The sequence below is a fragment of the Epinephelus moara genome, chromosome 18, assembly GCF_006386435.1.
Source record: "Epinephelus moara isolate mb chromosome 18, YSFRI_EMoa_1.0, whole genome shotgun sequence".
In the NCBI taxonomy this organism is placed as follows: Eukaryota; Metazoa; Chordata; class Actinopteri; order Perciformes; family Serranidae; genus Epinephelus; species Epinephelus moara.
The window spans coordinates 32,429,862-32,449,675 of record NC_065523.1 but is presented as its reverse complement, the minus strand read 5'-3'; the positions used below and the strand labels follow the sequence as shown (position 1 = coordinate 32,449,675).

General features: G+C 40.5%; 1 protein-coding gene across 1 annotated transcript in view; it reads left to right on the top strand.

Moving 5' to 3' along the window:
- Positions 1 to 19,814, top strand: part of LOC126406168 (meiosis inhibitor protein 1-like) — a 59,850-nt gene that overhangs the window by 37,216 nt on the left and 2,820 nt on the right. Inside the window, exons 17-23 of the mRNA XM_050070345.1 lie at positions 3,543 to 3,603; positions 4,269 to 4,366; positions 12,045 to 12,225; positions 13,748 to 13,898; positions 17,790 to 17,975; positions 18,195 to 18,320; positions 18,881 to 19,070. Of these exons, the coding sequence (XP_049926302.1) occupies positions 3,543 to 3,603; positions 4,269 to 4,366; positions 12,045 to 12,225; positions 13,748 to 13,898; positions 17,790 to 17,975; positions 18,195 to 18,320; positions 18,881 to 19,070 (993 nt within the window). The remainder of the gene's footprint in view (positions 1 to 3,542; positions 3,604 to 4,268; positions 4,367 to 12,044; positions 12,226 to 13,747; positions 13,899 to 17,789; positions 17,976 to 18,194; positions 18,321 to 18,880; positions 19,071 to 19,814) is intronic.

Below are 19,814 nucleotides of genomic sequence, written 5' to 3'. Positions count from 1 at the left end.
GACAGTGAATCATTAAATTCTATGAGATTTGTTTTAAGGTCAGACATCGATATTGTGGGAATATACAGGTCTTGAAATGATAAAGTTTGAGTCGCTTTTGTTTTTATACAGTCCTGTTGAATAATGTTACACATCTCCTGCTGCCCTCATGAAATATATTTGACATAATCAGTGACGAGTTTTACATTTAGACTTGGTTTTTTTTCAGCACACAGAATTTGGTGAATGAAACGAGATAAGACTTTAAGGTGGACACATTTCCATACTTTAAGATGATGGACCACGTGTTTCTCCTCAGATTTCTGACCTGAGCTGAAGGTTAATATTTGTTTGTCAGATGGGCGTCAGTGGTTAAATCAAAAAATCAAAGAAGCTCTGCGATGATATTTGTGATATTAGTAACTGAGCTGGCTTGTACAGGGACAGCCAGTGTGACTGGCAACATATAGCACCAGCCTATACAATGTAAAACTAGAGTGTCGAGTTCACATGGTGGGATTACAAAACCTAATACTAACCAAACATATTTCTAATAAGCTCACTGTTTTATTGCAATTTGCCAATTAAGTACCCTGCTTATAGTACATTTAGTCTAAAGCCCTAAATGTCTAACATAATTAAATAAGCACAAACAGAAGCAATTACACTATTAAGTTCAGTTACCAGCTAATCATACAACGTGCAGTACACTTCATATTTCATTTCATTATCACATAACAGTTTCTGTCAGGAAGTGTTCACAAACTAAAATCAATATTTTATGCAGTTTATAGAAACAGCAGCAGTTGATTCTGCCCTCATCAAAGACAGGGCTAAACGCCTCAACACTTGCTTGATGGAATTTTATATCACTGTAGGGGAAAACTGAGCAATCTGTCCAAATCTGGCAGTCCACATGATGAGCCTCAATTATTGACAGGAAACGCGTTGCCTTGGGCATCTAGACAAGCCAGTGTGGTGGCGTTAAAAAGAAAGTTAAGCTTTATATTTATGCTGCAAGCGGTTAACAAAGCAGAGCAGTTTTCTGCTGATATGGCTATACCTTGGCATAGATCCACCAGAGAGTGTTAGTAGCTTTATGAAATTGAAACTTCCCTCAAATAAGTAAGGGGTGCTCTCTCTCTCTCTCCCTCTCCTGCTGCACCATTTAAACAGCCAAGACATTAAGTACAGCTTTACGATATAGCTTTCCCCCCATAGAATTAAAATAGGACTGCAGTCCCATTACCTCCAACGTTGCCAAATGATGAGTTTTCCCTCCCTGATCCTTCAGAGTATTTTTAGAATATAGTGTCTGTGTGTAAGCTTGAAAACAAATGTGAGATTAAAATGTGAAGCAGGGTTCCCACAAGTCCTTGAAATCCTTTAAAGTTTGTGTATTTGAGGGAAAAAAATGAGGCCTTGAAAGGTTTAAAAATAGATATAAATAGATATGGGTCGTTGAAAGTGCTTGAATTTATATATTTTGGGCAAGAATCATAAATCTTAGTCTCTGTCACTCAGTTTACAGAACATATCATTTTGCTGTGCTGTGTTAGAGACGGCAAAAGACCACATATTCTGCAAACACTGCTACACAGCACAATTGAGAAGCGTTCACACAAGCCTCTTTTTTATGTCTCTGCGCTCGTCACAGCTGTGGTTGGAAGCTATACGTTTTCTATTTGTCCGTACGTCTGTACATGCATACACTCGTACGTTCAGCCACTTCTTGGGAACATAATATCTCATGAACGGCGTGAGTGAATTTATTCAAATTTGGCACAAATGTCCATTTGGACTCAGTGATGAACTTATTAGATTTTGGTGGTCATAGGTAAAAGATCAAGGTCAGTTTGACCTTGCATCTGTCTCATTCTAATGAACTGATTATCTCAAGAACACATTAAGGGAATTTATATAACGTTTGGTTTTTGGTGGTCATTGGTCAAAGGTCAAGGTCACCCTGACCTCATCGGTCTCATTCTTGTGAACTGTGAACGTGATCTCTTTAGAACACCTTGCATGAATTTCTTCTAATTTGGCACAAACGTCCACTTGGATTCAACAATGAACTGGTTAGAATTTGGTGGTCAAGGTTACTGTGACCTTGTGTGTGTCTTATTCTATTGAATGTGATATCTCAAGAATGCTTTGAGGGAAATTTTTCAAATTTGGTACAAATCTCCACTTGGACTCAGGATGAACTAATTAGATTTTAGTGGTCAAAGGTCAAGGTCACCATGACCTTGCACCCGTCTTGTTATTGTGAACATGATAACCCAAGAACACCTTGAGGGAATGTCTTCAGATTTGGCACAATTGTCCCCTTGGACTCAGTGATAAACTGGTTAGAATTTGGTGGTCAAAGGTCAAGGTTACTGTGTCCTTGTCCTTGTGTATGTCTTATTATCATGAATGTGATATCTAGAGAATGCCTTGAAATTTTTTGTTTTTTCAAATTTGGCACAAACCTCCACTTGGATTAAATGATGAACTAATTAGATATTAGTGGTCATTGGTCAAAGGTCAAGGTCACTGCGACCTCATCTGTCTCATTCTTGTGAACATGATATCTTAAGAACACCTTAAGGGAGTGCCCTCAAAATTTTGCGCAATCATCCACTTAGACTCAACGATGAAGTGGTGAGAATTTGGTGGTCAAAGGTCAAGGTTACTGTGCCCTTGTGTAATGATGTAATATCTCAATACCAGCAAGTTTTGCAGAATCGTCCACTTGCACTCCAGCTGAACTGATCTGAATTTGATGGTCGAAAGTCAAAGGTGAAGGTCACTATGACCTCATGTTTTTATCCATAACTCAAAATTAATTCTTTTATTATGACAAAACTTCACACAATTTTCTAATAGGATAAAATGATGAAGTGATGACATCATATATCCAAATTGTCAAAGGTCAACTTAACTGTAACATCATAATGTTTTTCAAAAACACTTTATATCTCAGGAACAGAGGGGTAGTGATTCAGACAGACACTGAATTAGTGACACTAATCTTGGGTGTCCACCTTGACACTGGGTTTATTGTATAGATCTTATATGCTGCTGGGGGGGAAGGTGTGTGTGAAGCATCCATGTTTTCACAGACAGGAAGTGAAACTTGACTGGTTTGCGGGAGCATACAGTACAACAGCAAGGCAGTAATTGCAGTTTCTGAGAGAAAGGCTTTGAGCTTCTGTTAAGCCTCCTAGCTCTCATTATAAAAATGCTTAGTGTTGTACCAGTGTTTAACCATGATCTGTGTCTCAAACTGTGCTTTGTGGGTCCTTGAATTTGTGGGAATTGGGCCTGGAAAGTCTGTGAAATGTCATTGAATTTGATATTTTAAGAAAGTGTGGGAACCCTGAAGAAGGTTTAGGGATTGTGGACTCAGACTGAATCATGATTTCTGGCACAATGATGACAGGCTTCTCTCTTCTTTGTAACTTTTGTTTTAAAAAGTGTTATATAAATAGTATTTTTATCACCATCTTTCTCTTCTTCCTCATCTCTCACTGTTTCATCCATCCTTTATTCCGCTCTTCACCTCCTCTTCCCTCCAGCGTCCTCGGGTTTCTACAGGCTGGCTCTGGAACACAAAGGGCTCCTCTGTGCGGGGAACAGGTACAGTGTAACAGGATAACCGGAGGACACACACATACACATACATACACGGCAATTAACAAAGCACTGCTGTCTACAAAGTGTAGCTGTGTGTGTATCTGTGTGTTAAACCGCGGTGGCTCAGAAAGTTGAGTTCTTATTATCATTCCCTGTCGGAGCACATTGAACAATGAGACAGATAATTCGACTGAGGCATCTGTCATTTCTGAGTCACTCTGTCTACTTTTTTTTCCAATAAGCGAGTCGTCTCAGCAGTGTGTCGTCTCAGAGCAACAGATCTGCAGCTTCAAAGACTGCTGTGTGTGTGTGTTTAGAATCAGTATGTGTAAGCATATGTGCTTTTGTGAGTGGAAGTGTGTGTGTGTGTGTTGGTGTGGTCATAAACGTGGTTGACTCAGTAGGCTTTAGGCCCCCCTGCTCTGAGCTGTAATGAAACTGAACCATGCCGTGCTTGTGTTTCATATTTGAAGGGACTTAGTCAAGGCACATCCTGTCCTATGTTTCCGTTCCCTCTTGACTGTTTTGACCGTGCTTTGTGGAGGATTTGTGCTGTGTTCGTCTCAGATGCCCTCCAACTTTCTTTGTTTCCTGCCGTCTTTCCGTCATTTCTATATATTCATGTGCATTTTCTCTGACTCTGTATGTCTCCTTACCGATTCTTCCAGGCATCCAAACCTGAATACAGCTTGCTGTGGTTTTCTACGGAAACTCAGTGTGTGTCTGCTCTCCCAGTCAGACCCTCCTTCTGGCTTCTGCCAGTATGGTATGCAAATACACACACACACACACACACACACACACACACACACACACAGACACTTGCACCACTCACAGAGCTACATGACGCACCAGTAAAACCCTGTTGTTCCTGTCAGTTTCCGAGCAATGATGTCAGTTGAAGTGTTGAACTGAACTGTTGCTACTGATTGTACGGTTTGCTTGTTATGTCTAAAGATGGTCAGGTCTGGTTAGTTGTAAGTTGCCCAAATCATTTTTTTTCAACAGCTAAAATATACCATGAGTGAGCTAATTTCACCATGACTTTAATTGTCCGCTGAAAAGTGCCTATCTTAATCCCTATGAGACGTTTGTCTAATCATTTGTCAATGATGATTTTCTCTTTGATAATGAATGAATGGATTTTTTTTATTGTGGCATGCAAGCAGTTATGCCCAGCCCACATGGGCTTACAAGACACCATAAATTCAGAGTAAGCCAGGATCAGAGTCCAGCAAACATACATTTGGACAGCATTAAAAGGAAAGAAAATGGAACAAAGCAGCAGAACTATCATATATAATCAGACCAAGTTTGTGGATCACTGACAGTCATATAACGTGTAAAACTGAAAAAAAGAACTCAAATTCTAATTAAACAGACTTTCCTGCCTTCTCTTCTAGGCTTTTGCAAGAACATTGGCAAACTTAAACACATCAACATTAATCAGCTTTTCAAACTTTTGGTCATCTGAGCACCAGAAAATGTCAAGATTTAGACGAGCCGTTTCCAAGAATATATGCTCTATTAAGTCAGAATAGTTTGTACAGTATAAAAGAAAATGGGACTCACTTTCCACTTCACCCAAAACACACAGCTCACATATTCTGTTTTGATATTTAAACTTTAGGTCTGGTGATATGTACAATTGTGTAATGAAACATATATATAATGTTCCAATGTCGGATGTTCATATTAAACACGGCCAAAGTTCCAGGTAATGAGTTAAATGTATGTAAAAGTAATCCCTTTGAGCAAAAATGTCAGGCTTCGGACCGTTCTGAATGCTCTGCTTCCAAAAAAATTCTGCTCTACTTATAAGCTGATGTCAGATTGTGGTGGATTTCTTTTTGCATGAGACAGCAAGTTTTCACATAACTTGTACTGCTACATTTAGCTACATGCTAACATCAGAAAATATGTAATCTTGGCCGCCAATATTGTTAATTTCACCTCGATTTCAGATCGTATTCCTACTGGAAGACGTCCAGTTGTGTTTAGAAGCATTTAGTGGGGGCGTTGGTGGGTTAGTGGTTAAAACAGGTGCCCTATCTGCAAAGCCTCAGTCCTTGTTGCAGCGGCCACAGGTTTGCTGCAGGTCATTCCTTGTCTCTCCCCTTTTCACACTACACTGTTCTATTATTAAAGGCACAAAAAATAATCTTTAAAAAAAGCAGCCATACTCCGTCACTATTTTTTTCTCTGAGTATGTTGACAGTGCAAAGACGCCAAGATGCGGAAGACCCAGAAACGCTGACCAATCAGAGCAGACTGGGTTTTTTGGCACGGAGGCTTAAAGAAACACACTTAGGGTGCTTTCACTCCTGCTCTGTTTGGTTTGGTTCAATCAAATTCAAGTTCGTTTGCCCCCTAAGTGCGGTTCGTTTGGACAGGTGTGACCACATCAATCACACGCACCAAAACAACCGGACCGAGACCTTCTTGAAGAGGTGGTCTTGGTCGGGTTACAAACAAACTTAGGTTCCTAGGTTCCGACCTCGATCCGAACCAACTGCAGTCACATGACACATTGTTTGGGTTAAACATGAGCATGTTACAGTCCTGGAGGATTATTAATGTGCACCTCCTCCTGTACTGCCTTAATATGCACATTCAGCACATCCAGTGCATCAAAACATTGTTTTCTAGTTGGAGCCGCGCCTCGTTTTCAAACTGTATGGTTTGACTAAAATGAACAATGACAGCAATATAGTCCACGATGAGCAGCGCTAAAATCAACCTGCATAGTTGCCCCTCCATTGTGACATTAGAAAGTGTCACATTTATCTTGCAAGTGTACTCTTCTTCAACGTTTGCTTTACTTCCTGGATTTTTCCCACATGGAAATTCTGACCAATCAAGAGCAGCTTTCTCACGCAAGGCATTTTATCTGGTCTGCTTGTAAATGCTGCCGTGAGAACACGAACCAACTCTAGGCAATTATACAACTTTGTGACAAAATGAGTCCCTGATTCGGACCAAAGCAAGACAACTCTAGGTCTGAAAGCATCCTAAAACTGCGTTTCAGACAGAGGGTGATTAAGCTATATCAGGGAAACAGTATGGGAAAGATTAAGTGTCTTTTGAATGCCAAAGGATTTAAACAGGTTGTAGTTAAAACCCAAAATACAAATACAGTATAAACCTGAAAATGAGCATGATAGGTTCCCTTTAATGGATCTAACAAACTTGCAATTACCACATTGCATGCTCTCTCTCTCTTACCTGCACATGCTCACCCCGTCTCCCTCCGTTTTCACTTTACTGTGTTGACTTTAAACGTCAATAACTTTAACCAGGAATCTCATCCCTAATAGAGATGCCTTTTCTCTTGAGTTAAGTTAACCTTGTTCAGAGGGGGGTCTCAGAAACAGCTTTGCTTATATAAGCCGATGATGCCATTTTAGAAATGTGTTTGCAAAGGCACTAAAGAAAAGCTCGAGCAGATGTGTTTACTGTAAACATGTTTAATGTGTGAAATGGCCTTGAATTGAACACTGAACAGCTTGCTGATTTTTAGTTGCTGTGTGAAAGAGCTGATGCAAAAGATAATGAAAGAGTCTCTTAAATGCCAACGTATTTAGTGACAACACAGTTGGTGCCTTCAATTAAAGGGGCTTTGCTTCTGATTATGTGAGACTGAAGTAAATGAAATAAAAGAAAGGTAAGTGAAGTTGTAAGTGAGTTAACAAAAATGTTACGATCCAGGTTGTTTCCCTTCTAATCTTTTTCCACATCCCTGTAACATCTAAAATGAAATGAAAGAAATGTTTTACTGGAAACTGCACTTGTTCCATGGAGACATGATGTGACATTGAGACCAGAGTTGAGTAAAATATTTCTTTTAGGTAATGAGATGTGAGAGTTGTGTGAGCAAGGGTGTAGGTGTATGTGTGTATTTGTATGCATGCCGTGTGTATGTTTGTTTGTGTGTTTGAGGCTTTGAATAATGGCTTCTGTGGAGCTAGACTCCTGTTTGTTCCTTTTTCTGTCTGCCTCCCCCCCCTTTCATCACCCTTATCTGTTTCAGTTTCATTTTCAGCCTCTTGTTTTCTCTGATTTATCTTCTTCTAGAATTTTACCATCTACATTTTATGTTAGGTATTTTTCTTATTTGAAACTTTGTTAAACTGATTTGATCATATTTTATATTTACTGTTTCTGGTTTGTCTTCCTGTTCTGCACCTCTCTCTGTCAGTGTTTTGTAATTGTGTATTTTGTTAATTGAATAACTCTATGATATTGTCGACTAATTGTTGTGAATCATTTTGAGAGAAAGTTCATCCAGAGACAGCCTTGGTGTGAGTTGTCAACTGTTAGAGATGTCTGCCTTCTCTCAAATATATTGGAACTAGATGACACGCTTGTGTTGCACCAAGTAAACCTGGTCTCAACCATCGCAGAGAGGCACCCTTTTGTGGCGGTATGAGATGCACCAGGGAGCAGCATTTTTTGACGCTCCTGGCAACTACCGTAGTATTAAGAGAGAGAAAGTATGCATAGAAACCAAAAGTCAACCATAGTAAGTGGTAAGACTAATGCTAAGTCACATCTGTTACGTTATATAAGGTTAGTAACAAATGTACTTATATTAAGGCAAACCATCATGTTTTATTCTAAACCTAAACACGCACTTATGTTGCCTAAATGCAAGGGAGTAAACCTTAAACTTTTTTTTTTTATACCAAGGTTCTAAGTTTATTTTGAAAAAGACTGAATGCATTTAACAAGCAGAAACTGTGCATGTCCTGTGAAAAAAGAAGTTTGTTTTAAAAAGAGACAATGCTTTTAATGAGTGTAAATTCACATGCTGTCCCTGAATGTCTGAAACTGACGCAGGAGGGGTGCGTAGCGCATAATATTTTCATGGGTAGGGCCACTGACCAAGCGTTGGTATTGAGTTGGGAGTGAGAATGTACTGTCAAAGTGCTAAAAAAATTACATTTGAAAAACACATCAGCAATATTGCACGTCTGTCCGTCCTGGAAGAGGGATCCCTCCTCAGTTGTTCTTCCCAAGGTTTCTACCATTTTTTTCCTTATCCTCTGTGAGGGTCCAAAGGACAGAGGGATGTCGTATGCTGTAAAGCCCTGTGAGGCAAATTGTGATTTGTGATATTGGGCTTATAAATAAAATTGATTGAATGTCTCTTTCCAGAAATCATGACCCAGTTACTCAAGATAACCAACAAACTTTGTTGTGAGCAGTTTTATGTAGGAATTATTTTCTTTCTATGGAACTACACCCGCCAACTGTATCACTGCGCAGAGGGAAGTGTGCATCTACTGTTAGCTCACCTAGCACCACTGAGCTAGCAGCTCAGCAGAGGAGGATGCCGTTCATTTCAAGCTGTAATGAGCATGAGCTTCTCGTCCATGAGTAGATACACGCTTTCTTCGGAGCAGCGACTTGGTGCAATTTTAGTTCTAAAGAAAGCAAATAGTTCCTACATGAAACAGCTCACAACAAGGTCTGTGGATTATCTTGAGTAACCAGGTTATGATTTCTGGAAAGAGACACTGCTGCTGAGTTTTTCAAATATATATTATTTGGCACTTTGAGCACCACAAACTGAGTGCCATCTAGTTCCATTATATTGGAGAGAGCGCAGACATCTCTATAGCCGATATGCAACTCACACCAAAACAATCTAGACTGATAAACAGAACTACAGCTAAGATGAAAACTATTTATTTTTGATTTGGGGGTGTACTGTCCCTTTAAAGTATATCATGGCTACCTTTGTATAGTTGTCTTATAACTGTATAATAGCTGAAAATGTTTTTCCTCTTCTTTATCCTCTATTATTTAATGTTGATAAAAACCTGAGCAGGAGGCGACATGTCACTGCAGCCTGCTTTGTAGGTCTGTTGTCTTTCTCCCATCTGTTGTTTCCCTTCTCATCTCCTTCATGTGTCTGTCCTTAGCTGTGTTCCTCTCCCTCCCAGTCCTCCCTCTGAGACATCCTTTTATTCTCCTCTCTGCCTCTCTTCTCTTTCCCCCCAGTTCCCTGGAGATGACGGCTTTATTGGTGCCTGGTGCCCTTCTTCTCATTTTTCTGTGCTTTCTAAACGCTGCCATTTATTTCTTACTCTTTCTCCGCAGTGGTCCCTCCAGACCACAGTGCTCTCTGTCTTGCCATGGGTCTGCAACCTTGGCCACTTTCCCCTTTTCTCGTTCCTGGTTATATTTATCTCTCCTCCTTTTTCTGTATTTCTTCAACTCCTGTTCCCTTCTTTACTTTGTTTTCCTCTTTGGCTGATTGGTAGTCTCTCTCCCTACAGACCTTGCGGTGGCTTTATAGCCTCTGTGTAGTCATGCATCAGTGACCCCTATCCCTGTCTGACATCTCCCTGTTCCTTCTTTGTCATCCTTTTCTTTGCTGTGCCACTGCTTTCCTCCTCTTCCCTTATATACTGCATGTGGTGTCGTTACCTTCCCCACTCCTCGGCTCTCTTTTTCTCCACACCTGCAAGAGGCTACATTGCACAGCACCATTTTCTCTATACAGTGCCAAGTTTCAATGGTCCTCTTTTCAGGTTCCCTGTCTCTTTCTGTGTTGTTCTCTTTCAGTTCTTTAAAAGCTGCACCTCATTTTCTTCTCCCTCTCCCTGTCGTTTCTTCCCTCACCACTCTCTCCAGCTCCCTAAAGACCACCCAGAGATGGAGGCAACGGCTCGGTGCAGATAGTCCTACTCTTTTAGCTGCTACAGAAAATAATTCCCCGCTGTGCTTCACATCTTCCCTTCCCTTTGTCTCTTCATTGTCTTTTTTCTCTCTTACCATTTTATACAGTATTGTTTATTTACATGTATCAACTTCTTTTGCCACATGTCCCTGTCTGTCAGTCCTCCAGTTCTTCAAGAGGTGAAAGTCCTTCGCAGCACTCTCACACTGGTCCTGTTGTGTTTTGTCTCCGTGCACCTCTCGCATGCAGTTTCACTTTCCTTCTTACTGTTTCCTTTTGTACTACACCCGTCATTCCGCCTGCCCTTTTCATCTCGTCTTCCTATTCTTTAGGGACCTCATTTATGAAATAACATTCTTTAACTTTTACATAATATGGCTTTTCAAAGAAAGTTATAAAAATTGAATTTAAGCGTGCACCACATCCATAGCTTGGTTAATGATGGATATTGGCTTTGTGTTTGAATAAAACATAGATAATTGGAAAAGTGTGAAATCACTGAAACCCGTTCATTTTCAACCCCAGATGATTTTTTTCTGAACCTCAGTTTTGGCTTGGTTTTAGGCCTAATCCCAGTTCATTAGATTATAAGACAATAGGCCCCCACACCTCTCCTACATAGGTGCAAGACACACACACTTTGCAGTTGTAATTCATCTTTTTGTGTGTGTGTGTGTGTGTTTTTTTTTTGTCTCTTTGTCGTCGTTTTGCGTCTCTTTGAGGGACTTTTGTCCCTTTTTGTAGTTATTTTGTCTCTCTTTGCTGTTCCTTTGCATTTCTATCTGGTCATTTTAAATCTCTTTGTGGTCACTATGGGCCTGTGTCTTGAAGGCCTATTCAGTTATCGATCCGTGCCCTTCCCCCTGTCACTCAGCCCTTACCCCTCAGTTTTACATCTTCATGTCAAGGGGCAGGGGGTTTCACGATTCTGGTTGTGATTGAGGAGTAGAGCGAATTATTTGGGCCATATGGCCCTCCAAATGGCGGTTTATCAGAGGCACTATCCAAACCACGTGTTATGAGAAATCATCTGCAAGATGGCTGGACAAGCAACAGTGGTCCTTTTCTTTATAATAAGCATGACAAAAAAATGTTGCATCCCCACCTTTGATGGCACATTACACTCAAAATTCAACTAAAGTCCAGCAACTGAGTTCCTGCACTTGTTACCGCTTTTCTTATTTCAGTACACACAGTCCAGGTGGGAGCATCTAACTTTAGCCTACAGACCACGGCTGGTGGCCTGGTAATGAGGCACTGTTCTTTTTTATTTGATAACTTGTTTGGTTGATTGGTAGTGTGAAACATAAGTTGTGAATCCATGTTTTTTTCTGTCTCCATCAGATAAATGGCAAATAACATTCTGATAATACCGTTATAACCATAGTTGGGTCTGTTTACATAAACGCCATCAATGACTATTGATGACATATCAGAATCTTGGAGGGTTATATGATTCATAGGGGAAGATTTTAACCACTGCCCCTTGTAACTCTGTTCCAAGGGCTAAGAGGCACTTGAAAATGAGGGGTAGAGGTAAAATAAGATATAGGATTGGGCTGTAGTCGTAAGCACAAAATTGATGAGTAATGTTCCTTTGTACATGAGGCCTCAGGGTCTCTTTTGCTGTGTTTTACGTCTGTCCTCTCACTCTCTCACCCTCCCTTTATCACTTTCTCCAGTTCCTGTTTCTGGCATTGGTTATTAAACCCTTTGTCTTTTTTGTTCTTGTTTTATTTCCTTGCTCTTCCCCCAGATGTTGAGGAGGTGGAAAAGCTGCTGCTGCACAGCCTTCCCTCTCTGTGCTGTCGTCTGTCAGACTGGCCTGCTCTGCTGTGTGAGGCCCCGGGGCTCCAGCTGTGTGAATATAAAGGACCAAAGGCCACCCAGTACTGTCTGGTGATAATGCTACACCTTGCCCTGCAGCGAGGAGATAGGTAATACAGTGCACGCACACAACCTAGAAAACATGAATAAGCACAAGAATAAAACACCCTCACCTGCTTTGCTCATATTGTAGACATGCATGATTCTCTCTGGGGATTTATGATGTTGCACTGTTTCAAGGCACTGCAAAAAAGTGAAAAGTATTTGGTTTTGCAAACATTTTGCTTATTAGCAAGGGAACTGGTTCAATTTAAAAATGAGAGCTCAAAAAATATGATGTTCTGAGCTGGTATTTTTGTGGTAATGGAATGAACCAATAAATATTTCAGCATTAGTAAAAAGCATTTTGCTGATACAAATTCTAACCACTTGTGCCTGGTGCTGCAGCGGAGTGGTTTTCTGAGAATCAAGAGCATAGTTTGATGTGCTTAGAGAATCAATATAAAGAGTGAAATGTCACCAAATCTCTCTGTACTCCATACCAGAGCTGGCAGCTGGCTGGCTGCACCACTTCTCTGTGCTCCAGTTTCGTATAAAGTTATAAGTATGTCTTGACAACACTGAGAGAAGTAAATACTTCTTATGAGTATGGCTTCATGATGTTGAGAGAATCTAATATTACACCTCCTCAATATTAAGAACCTGAAAATATTTTGGAGATTAAAGTAACCCTGGAGATTAAAGTCTTATTAATGTGGATCTAATGACCAAAGACAGAGACATCTTGAAGTTTAATAACTTGAGAAAATTTCTTTGCAAAGTACAACTTTGCTGGAATGCAGCCCCTGAGAGCAGAAAAGGACATTTGAGCTATTTCAAAGTTATGAAATAACCAAAATGCCAGATGATATCTAGTGTCATATCACAGAGAGCCAGAGTTTTATCAATATATTACCCAGCTCTATCGGGAAACCAGCTGGTTTTGCATGTTGCTCTCTTCCTGCTCCAGCGGCACTTCTGCGGCCCATCGAGGGTGTTCTTAAGTACATATTTTATGACCTCAGAGATGCGTCGGCCTCTTTGGAAAGTTTAATCTGTCCTTCTGTGGAACCTCAGCTATGTATTACCCCCCCCAGGGAAGGGGATGAAAGCCTCTCCCCACCACTGTGTGGTCTCATCAAGATTAATGGGAGCTGTGGCCAGAGATTTACATAGCGTGGGAGGGCTGAGTGCGTGCAGTGTATGTGTGCACAGGGAGAAGGACTGTGAATGTGCGTGCGTGTCCGTGTGTTGGTATACATTCTGTGTGTGTTTGTGTATGTGTGTATGTTTGCGTGAGAAACAGATAGCAAGTTTGTGACATCAACATGCCCCTGGAGCACTTTGTCTGCTTTGCTCACATAGTTTGTGTGTTTGTTCACTTTATTACCCTCACACTCGATGTGTCTGCTGAGGTGTGTTTGACATTCAAGTATGTGTGCTCCTGTGTGTTTGTATACATTCAAATGTAAATATTTACCCTCATATATGTGTACTTGTAATATTTGAAGTTAATGTCATCATTATTGCATGTGTGTGTGTGTGTGTGTGTGTGTGTGTGTGTGTGTGTGTGTGTGTGTGTGTGCGCGCCAGACTCCTCCCAGACCAGACAGTGTTCTCCAGTGTGGTGTGGCTGTTGCAGTCAGTGCAGGCAGAGGGTAGCTGTGCCCTGCCTCGCTCTGTGCTCCGCTCTGCCCTCTACCTGCTGGCAGTGACACAGGACAAGAGCCCCAACCTCGACGGGGTAACTCTGACCAGTTCACAGCACATAAATCAACACACACTCTATAATTTATGAAAGTATGACAGTAGATAAACAGCTTCAGCAGCAACATATAATTTATAAATGTTTATGAAACTTTGTTTTATGCTTTTCAGTAAAGGCTTAAAGTTTTCTGGCACTGTGTCATAATTTCAGTGCAGGGCTGTTTTAGATTCGACAATAGATAATTAAATGTAGATAATTAACATTTAATGTCTATGGAAAATACTGCATTTTTTATTAACTGCCATTAGCAAGAATACGGCTGTATATGTATGTTTACAGCCACAAGGAACCCTATAGACCAAATCACATTTATGTACAATAACTTGCAGGTAGTAAACCCTCGTGTCACATACGTAAGAGCAAGCAGCGCAGAGCAAACACTCCTTTAATTGATTTGTTTTTAGCCACCTTAGAAAAGGCCTACCAAAAAAGGTCAATATTAGTTTAAGTGTGTTCTATTTTGAAAATATTTTCTCCACTTTACCTTGCCTTCAGACAGCCTTTTCCAACAGGGAATTGAAGAGGTTATATCAAAGCTACCAGACTCCATTAACTGGTTAGTTGTTGGTTAGCATGTACTGTAAGGTAAAGCTGAGCATATATTCAAATATATATATATATATATATATATATATATACACTGATACTGTTTTAAATACATTTTACTACGGCCCTCTCCACAGCAGTACATTAAGTTTCTGTGACAGTTGATTTGGTTTATCAAAGACGCTAGCAAAACAACACAGTACATGAAATTAGTACAGCAGAAACATCAGATTACGTAACGCTACAGTTATGGCTGAAAAGGACATCAGAAATAAAAAGTTGGCTGATTTCACATATTGCCGCAGTTGAAATTAATTGCCAGTTGTCTACCTGGAAGAGTTGTTGTTAGCAGGATGTCATGGGGACTCGGTCTATGTGTTTTATTAATGAAGTAAATCTATAACAAAATAGGCCCATAATAAAAGCTTTGTGCAAACTGTAGCTCTGCAAAGTGTTAGCACAGTAATGCATGTCACCGCACTGTGTTAAAAAAGCACTGCACTGAATATTTGTTTTGTTTTCATATCATCATTATGATTTTTTGAACCATTTTGGCAACCCTCTAACTTTTTGACAGCAATATAATGCTGCATACACTGTTTAGAGATCGATGTAGAACGAATAGACAAGCATGGAAAAGCTTAAAAAGATATTGATTAGTCTTTATGGCTTTGAAAATTGGTTTGGATACAGTTACCAGACTACAGTTTCTGACTGATGAAATGGTGAGGAACTTTAGATAAGAAGGCATCTTTCTTCTAATTGGACCTTTCATGTTCAGATTCACATTTAGTAACAGTTACATTTGGTGTTCATGTCTTTTTGAAACGGGTTGCGTTCTATGTGAGATAGCCTTCATACAATTCCATCTGGCTTAGGGAGGTTGTGTTAACATCTTATATGTGCTACACAGACGTTTATCGGCTCAATGAATCAAAGAATGAATGAATTTTCTTTATTTGCCATTACAGATGTTTTCAGCATAGGTTTATTTTATAAGTAGTTTAATTTAAAACCAAATCATAGGCTGTAAAAGACATGAAAATAAAAAGATGTTCCCCTTTAAAATAACCTTGATTATTTTCATTGAATAAGAATGCATTTGTCTTTCTAGTATAACATTAACCATCATTGTGGCATGTCTTGATAAAGACAAAGTCTCAGTAATTAAATGAAAAATAATAAATGATTCCTACTTACAAAAGTAGTTCTCCTTTACAGTGATTCACTACATGTTTCCAGTCGGGTAGGCATGAAAATATGCAGTGATTAAAGGAGAAATGTGAAAGCTTCAGGGAGATTTAATGGCGTCTAGCAGTTAGGATTGTAGTATGCAATTAGCTTAAACCTCTTCCAACCAGAGCATGTGAGCGGAGCGGAGCGGGTGAAACTTTCCGCTCCTCGCTCGCAGACCTGTCACTTTGCGCCGCTCGTCCACTCCACTTGGATCTGCGCATTCTTCGCTCCGCTCCGCTCCATCATAAATTTATTCCCGCTCCACTCGCTCACCACTCCACTCAAAAAACTGCGTCGTACTACCCTAACCTGTAATCTTCTATTCACAAATAAAACATGAGCTTGGTAGATTCTCCGGGGAAGCCCTCTCCCCGCAGTTAGGGACCGTTCTACACGGTACCACTGGCAGGGTGGAAAGTGTAGAGGAGACGGACCGGGTTTAGCGGCCGACCTCCGGGGAAGCCCTCTCGCCTCTCCCCGCAGTTAGGAACCGTTCTCCAAGGTACCGCTGCTTCTCTTCTCAGTTTCTTTTCTGAAGTACACAGTAAACTCCATAGTTTTGAAAGAAAATAGTGTGGGTGTGCGCAGGTGCAAAGATGCATTCTGGGTGGGGCATGAGCGACCGGAGCGAAATTGGAGTGAGAGATAAGGCTCTGCTCCACCTTTTAAAAAAATAGCCGCTCCTCGCTCAACACAAAATCCTTCCGCTCTGCTCCGCTCACATGCTCTGCTTCCAACTAAACTTCCTTCAGTGTTTACTGTTCAGGAGGTTTTTACCAGGAGCTGATTTATCCACAACGCGCTCCTCCTCTCCGAAACAAACAGACCCAGTGATTAAAACCAGTAAAAACACTGAATAAAGCAGTTTTATGTTACAAATCAGTGTTTCTCTGACGCTGTTTGGCATGGCTCTCCCTCCACATGCTAATGTGTGTCCAGCTTTTTTCTCTGATTAGTTCAGATCCAGACATTCAAGAGGTTTTTACCAGGAGCTGAATTATCTGCAGAGGTCTCTTCTCCAGAACATACAGACCCAGTGAATAAAACCCGTCAAAACACTGTTACAAATTGATTTCTGGACGCCGCTTGTTTGGCTGTGATGGGCTTCTAACCCACTGAACCTTTAAGACCAGTGTATGTGATGGAATAGTGGCATTAGCCAAAATGCCCTCCGTTTGTGTTGTTGATGCACATAAATATTAATTTCGTCTTTTCATACCCCCCCCCACCCCCAATTCTTTCTCTTCCGAACAAATTTCAGGCACCAAGGTTTTCCTCGTGTTAAGCCTTGACATTCATACTTTGCACAATCATTTTGTAGATTTGCCTTGTTTCAATATTTTTAACAGTCTTGCCTTTTATCCGTTTGCAGTGCTTGCCAAAATACACTTTGACAGCTGAAGCAAGTAGTTTGCCTCAGTTTTAAATATCCTATTATAGTTTCTGTTCAGCGAGTTAATCCAACAATGTGAGGAAAAAACCTCAAGACATATTCAGCGAGACAGGTTTACCTACAAGCACTTGCAACATTAAGGTGTCAAGATTCCGTCAAGATGAAGGTGTTGAACGTGTTGTTTTACTTGTGCAGAGAAATGGAACAGCATGTACTGGAGTTCTGTGCAGTTTAATATGGAAGCCATTAATGTGGAGGCCACAGTATACTCAGGATCAAAGCTTGACAGCTCATATTCATCTTTTGATGCAAAATCCATATTGTGCTGTACATGATTCAGCCGCAAAGAATACTAATTATAGCTCACTCTTAATTCTAAAGCAGAGAAAATAATGTTTTCTCAAGATAATGTTCGTCTAAATAGACGAACATTACATGGCAAAACTTTGTGCTGCAGTTTCTCTTAATGGTATTTACTTTATGTTAACAATGAATATGTATAAGCAATAGATTGCAGGAGGCATTCTGCTGGGACTGAGGGCTCTGCCTCAGTGGGGTTTAAAAGCAGTCTCACATTTTGGTTGTAAAATAACTGTTTTCAATAGTGCAAACTTTTTAACTTGTGTTTGTTTGCTCGTCTCAAAGAAAATACTTTAGTGTTTTCATTTTTTTTCTTTACCAACCTACTCCAGGCTCCTTTGAACTGCATCAGCAAGGCGCTCTCCTCCTGCCAAAGCTTCTCTTCCCTCTACAGTCACCATCCTGCACTCCTCCACTTCATCTGTCGATATTCGGAGCTTGCAGAGAAATTTGGGCCCCTGGTCTTAGAACTTTGGTTGACCAAGAAAGCACAGCACACAGATGCAGAGCAGACCATGGTGAGGGGACAATTGTTTCACTTCTATCTCAGACTCACATATGTTTGTCAATGATAATTTTACTTCTTGGAATTGAACACACTTTGCTTGTTCCTCTCATTAATTTCACTCTAACAAAGTAACTATTACAGATGCATTAGACGGGTTTTTTAATTCCCTTTGAACTCTTACAAACTGAAATTGATGAAAATGTTGGTTGGATTTCATTCCTGGGTACAGGCAGGCATACCGGAGACGAGAGAGAAGAGAGAAGCAGACAAGAGGCAGGATCAGGAGCCAGACACAGAAACTAAGGAGCTACTAACTCTGATAGAGAAGTACCCGGCTGTCGTAATGACGCTCCTGGTGAGTAGCAGAAACCCCAAACAGGAGCTTGGATTTAAGTTTTTCACATTTAATTGGAGATACTTGTAAATGCTGCATGATGTGCTGCAATTTTTCATACTCCGTAGAACAATTTGTGAAGTCTGAAGCAGTAACAAGACTTAGTGGAAAACACATATTTGTCTTTAAGGGTCCTGACACATCAAGACAACAGTTGCCTGTACCATTGGCCCTTGTTGGGTGTTTTTTAGCCGATTCAGCATGTTGAATTGGCGTGAACTCTGTCAGTTCAGCTCAGTGGACAAGAAGAGAAATGAAAGGTTGGTCGTTGGGTGTAGTCTTTGTGTTATGTTCAAGTGCAAGTTACTGGCTGATACACAGGCGACGTGAGGTGACGTAACAATCAGCCTTTATTGCTGCTAGTTTTTTGATGTCAGTTTGGTGTGTCTGGGCCTTAACCTCCACTGAGTACCTGGTTGGTGTTGCTGTGTTTGGACAACACTGATACACAAAGATTTTCTACATAAATCTGTCTCAAAGCTGGTGTCTATCCATCTGTTTGTCTTGCCATATGACTTCAGGACATGGTTTGCACCAGGGAGACCCCCCTGGCAGGACGAGCCCTGGCAGTGCTGGAAGTTCTTTTGCATGCTCAAAGAGATTATGAGGCTGACTTGTGTACCAATCTCAGGCCAGCCTTAATGCAGGCATTGCAGAGGCTCAGTGTGGAGAACATGGGCCATGGGCTTGGACAAGGACACACTGCACAAGGTAAGAGCCACAGATTATATAGCATTATAGAAGTATTATAGAAATACCTGTTGTATCTCTGAGGAAAAACTATTTTGAGACAAAAATGTGTGTAGAGTTCAATACAACTATCCTGTGGCTCAAGTTTATTGAAATGGATGAGATGAGATGTAAGGCAAGGCAAGTTCAGTTATATAGCACATTTTAGCAACAAGATAAATTCAAAGTGCTCTCCATAAAGCATTAAAAAGTTTGAGACAAAGTGCAAAAGACATGCATTATAAAAGGACATTGAACTAGTAAAACACTCATTTTTGAGCAAGAAAATAGAAAGTCAAAAGCTAAAAATACAAGAATAAGAGTCACAGTGTGGTGTAAGAAATAAATAATCATTTGATTCAACAAAGGCAGCAGCAAACAGAAAAGTCTTTAGCCTTGATTTAAAAGAACTGAGTTTAAGTGGACCTGCAGTTTTCTGGGAAAAATACACTGTAATAGAAGATACTAGGAAAAAAGGTATGCTGTAAAGTTACAATTTAAGAATTTGTTGAACTTCAAAATCAGTCAGTCCTACTCACAGTGGACCTTTCGCTAAAACCCGCCCCTTTGTGATGCTGTCGCAGTAAGCATGGAGCCCACACTGTAACTAACTGCACTCCCTGAAGAAATATAATCATATTTTTGGACAAATGAAAGAGTGATTCCAGAGAGAAGCAGACAGAGGGGTCTACAGTCTGTGTTTGAAGGATATATCCAGGATGTCAA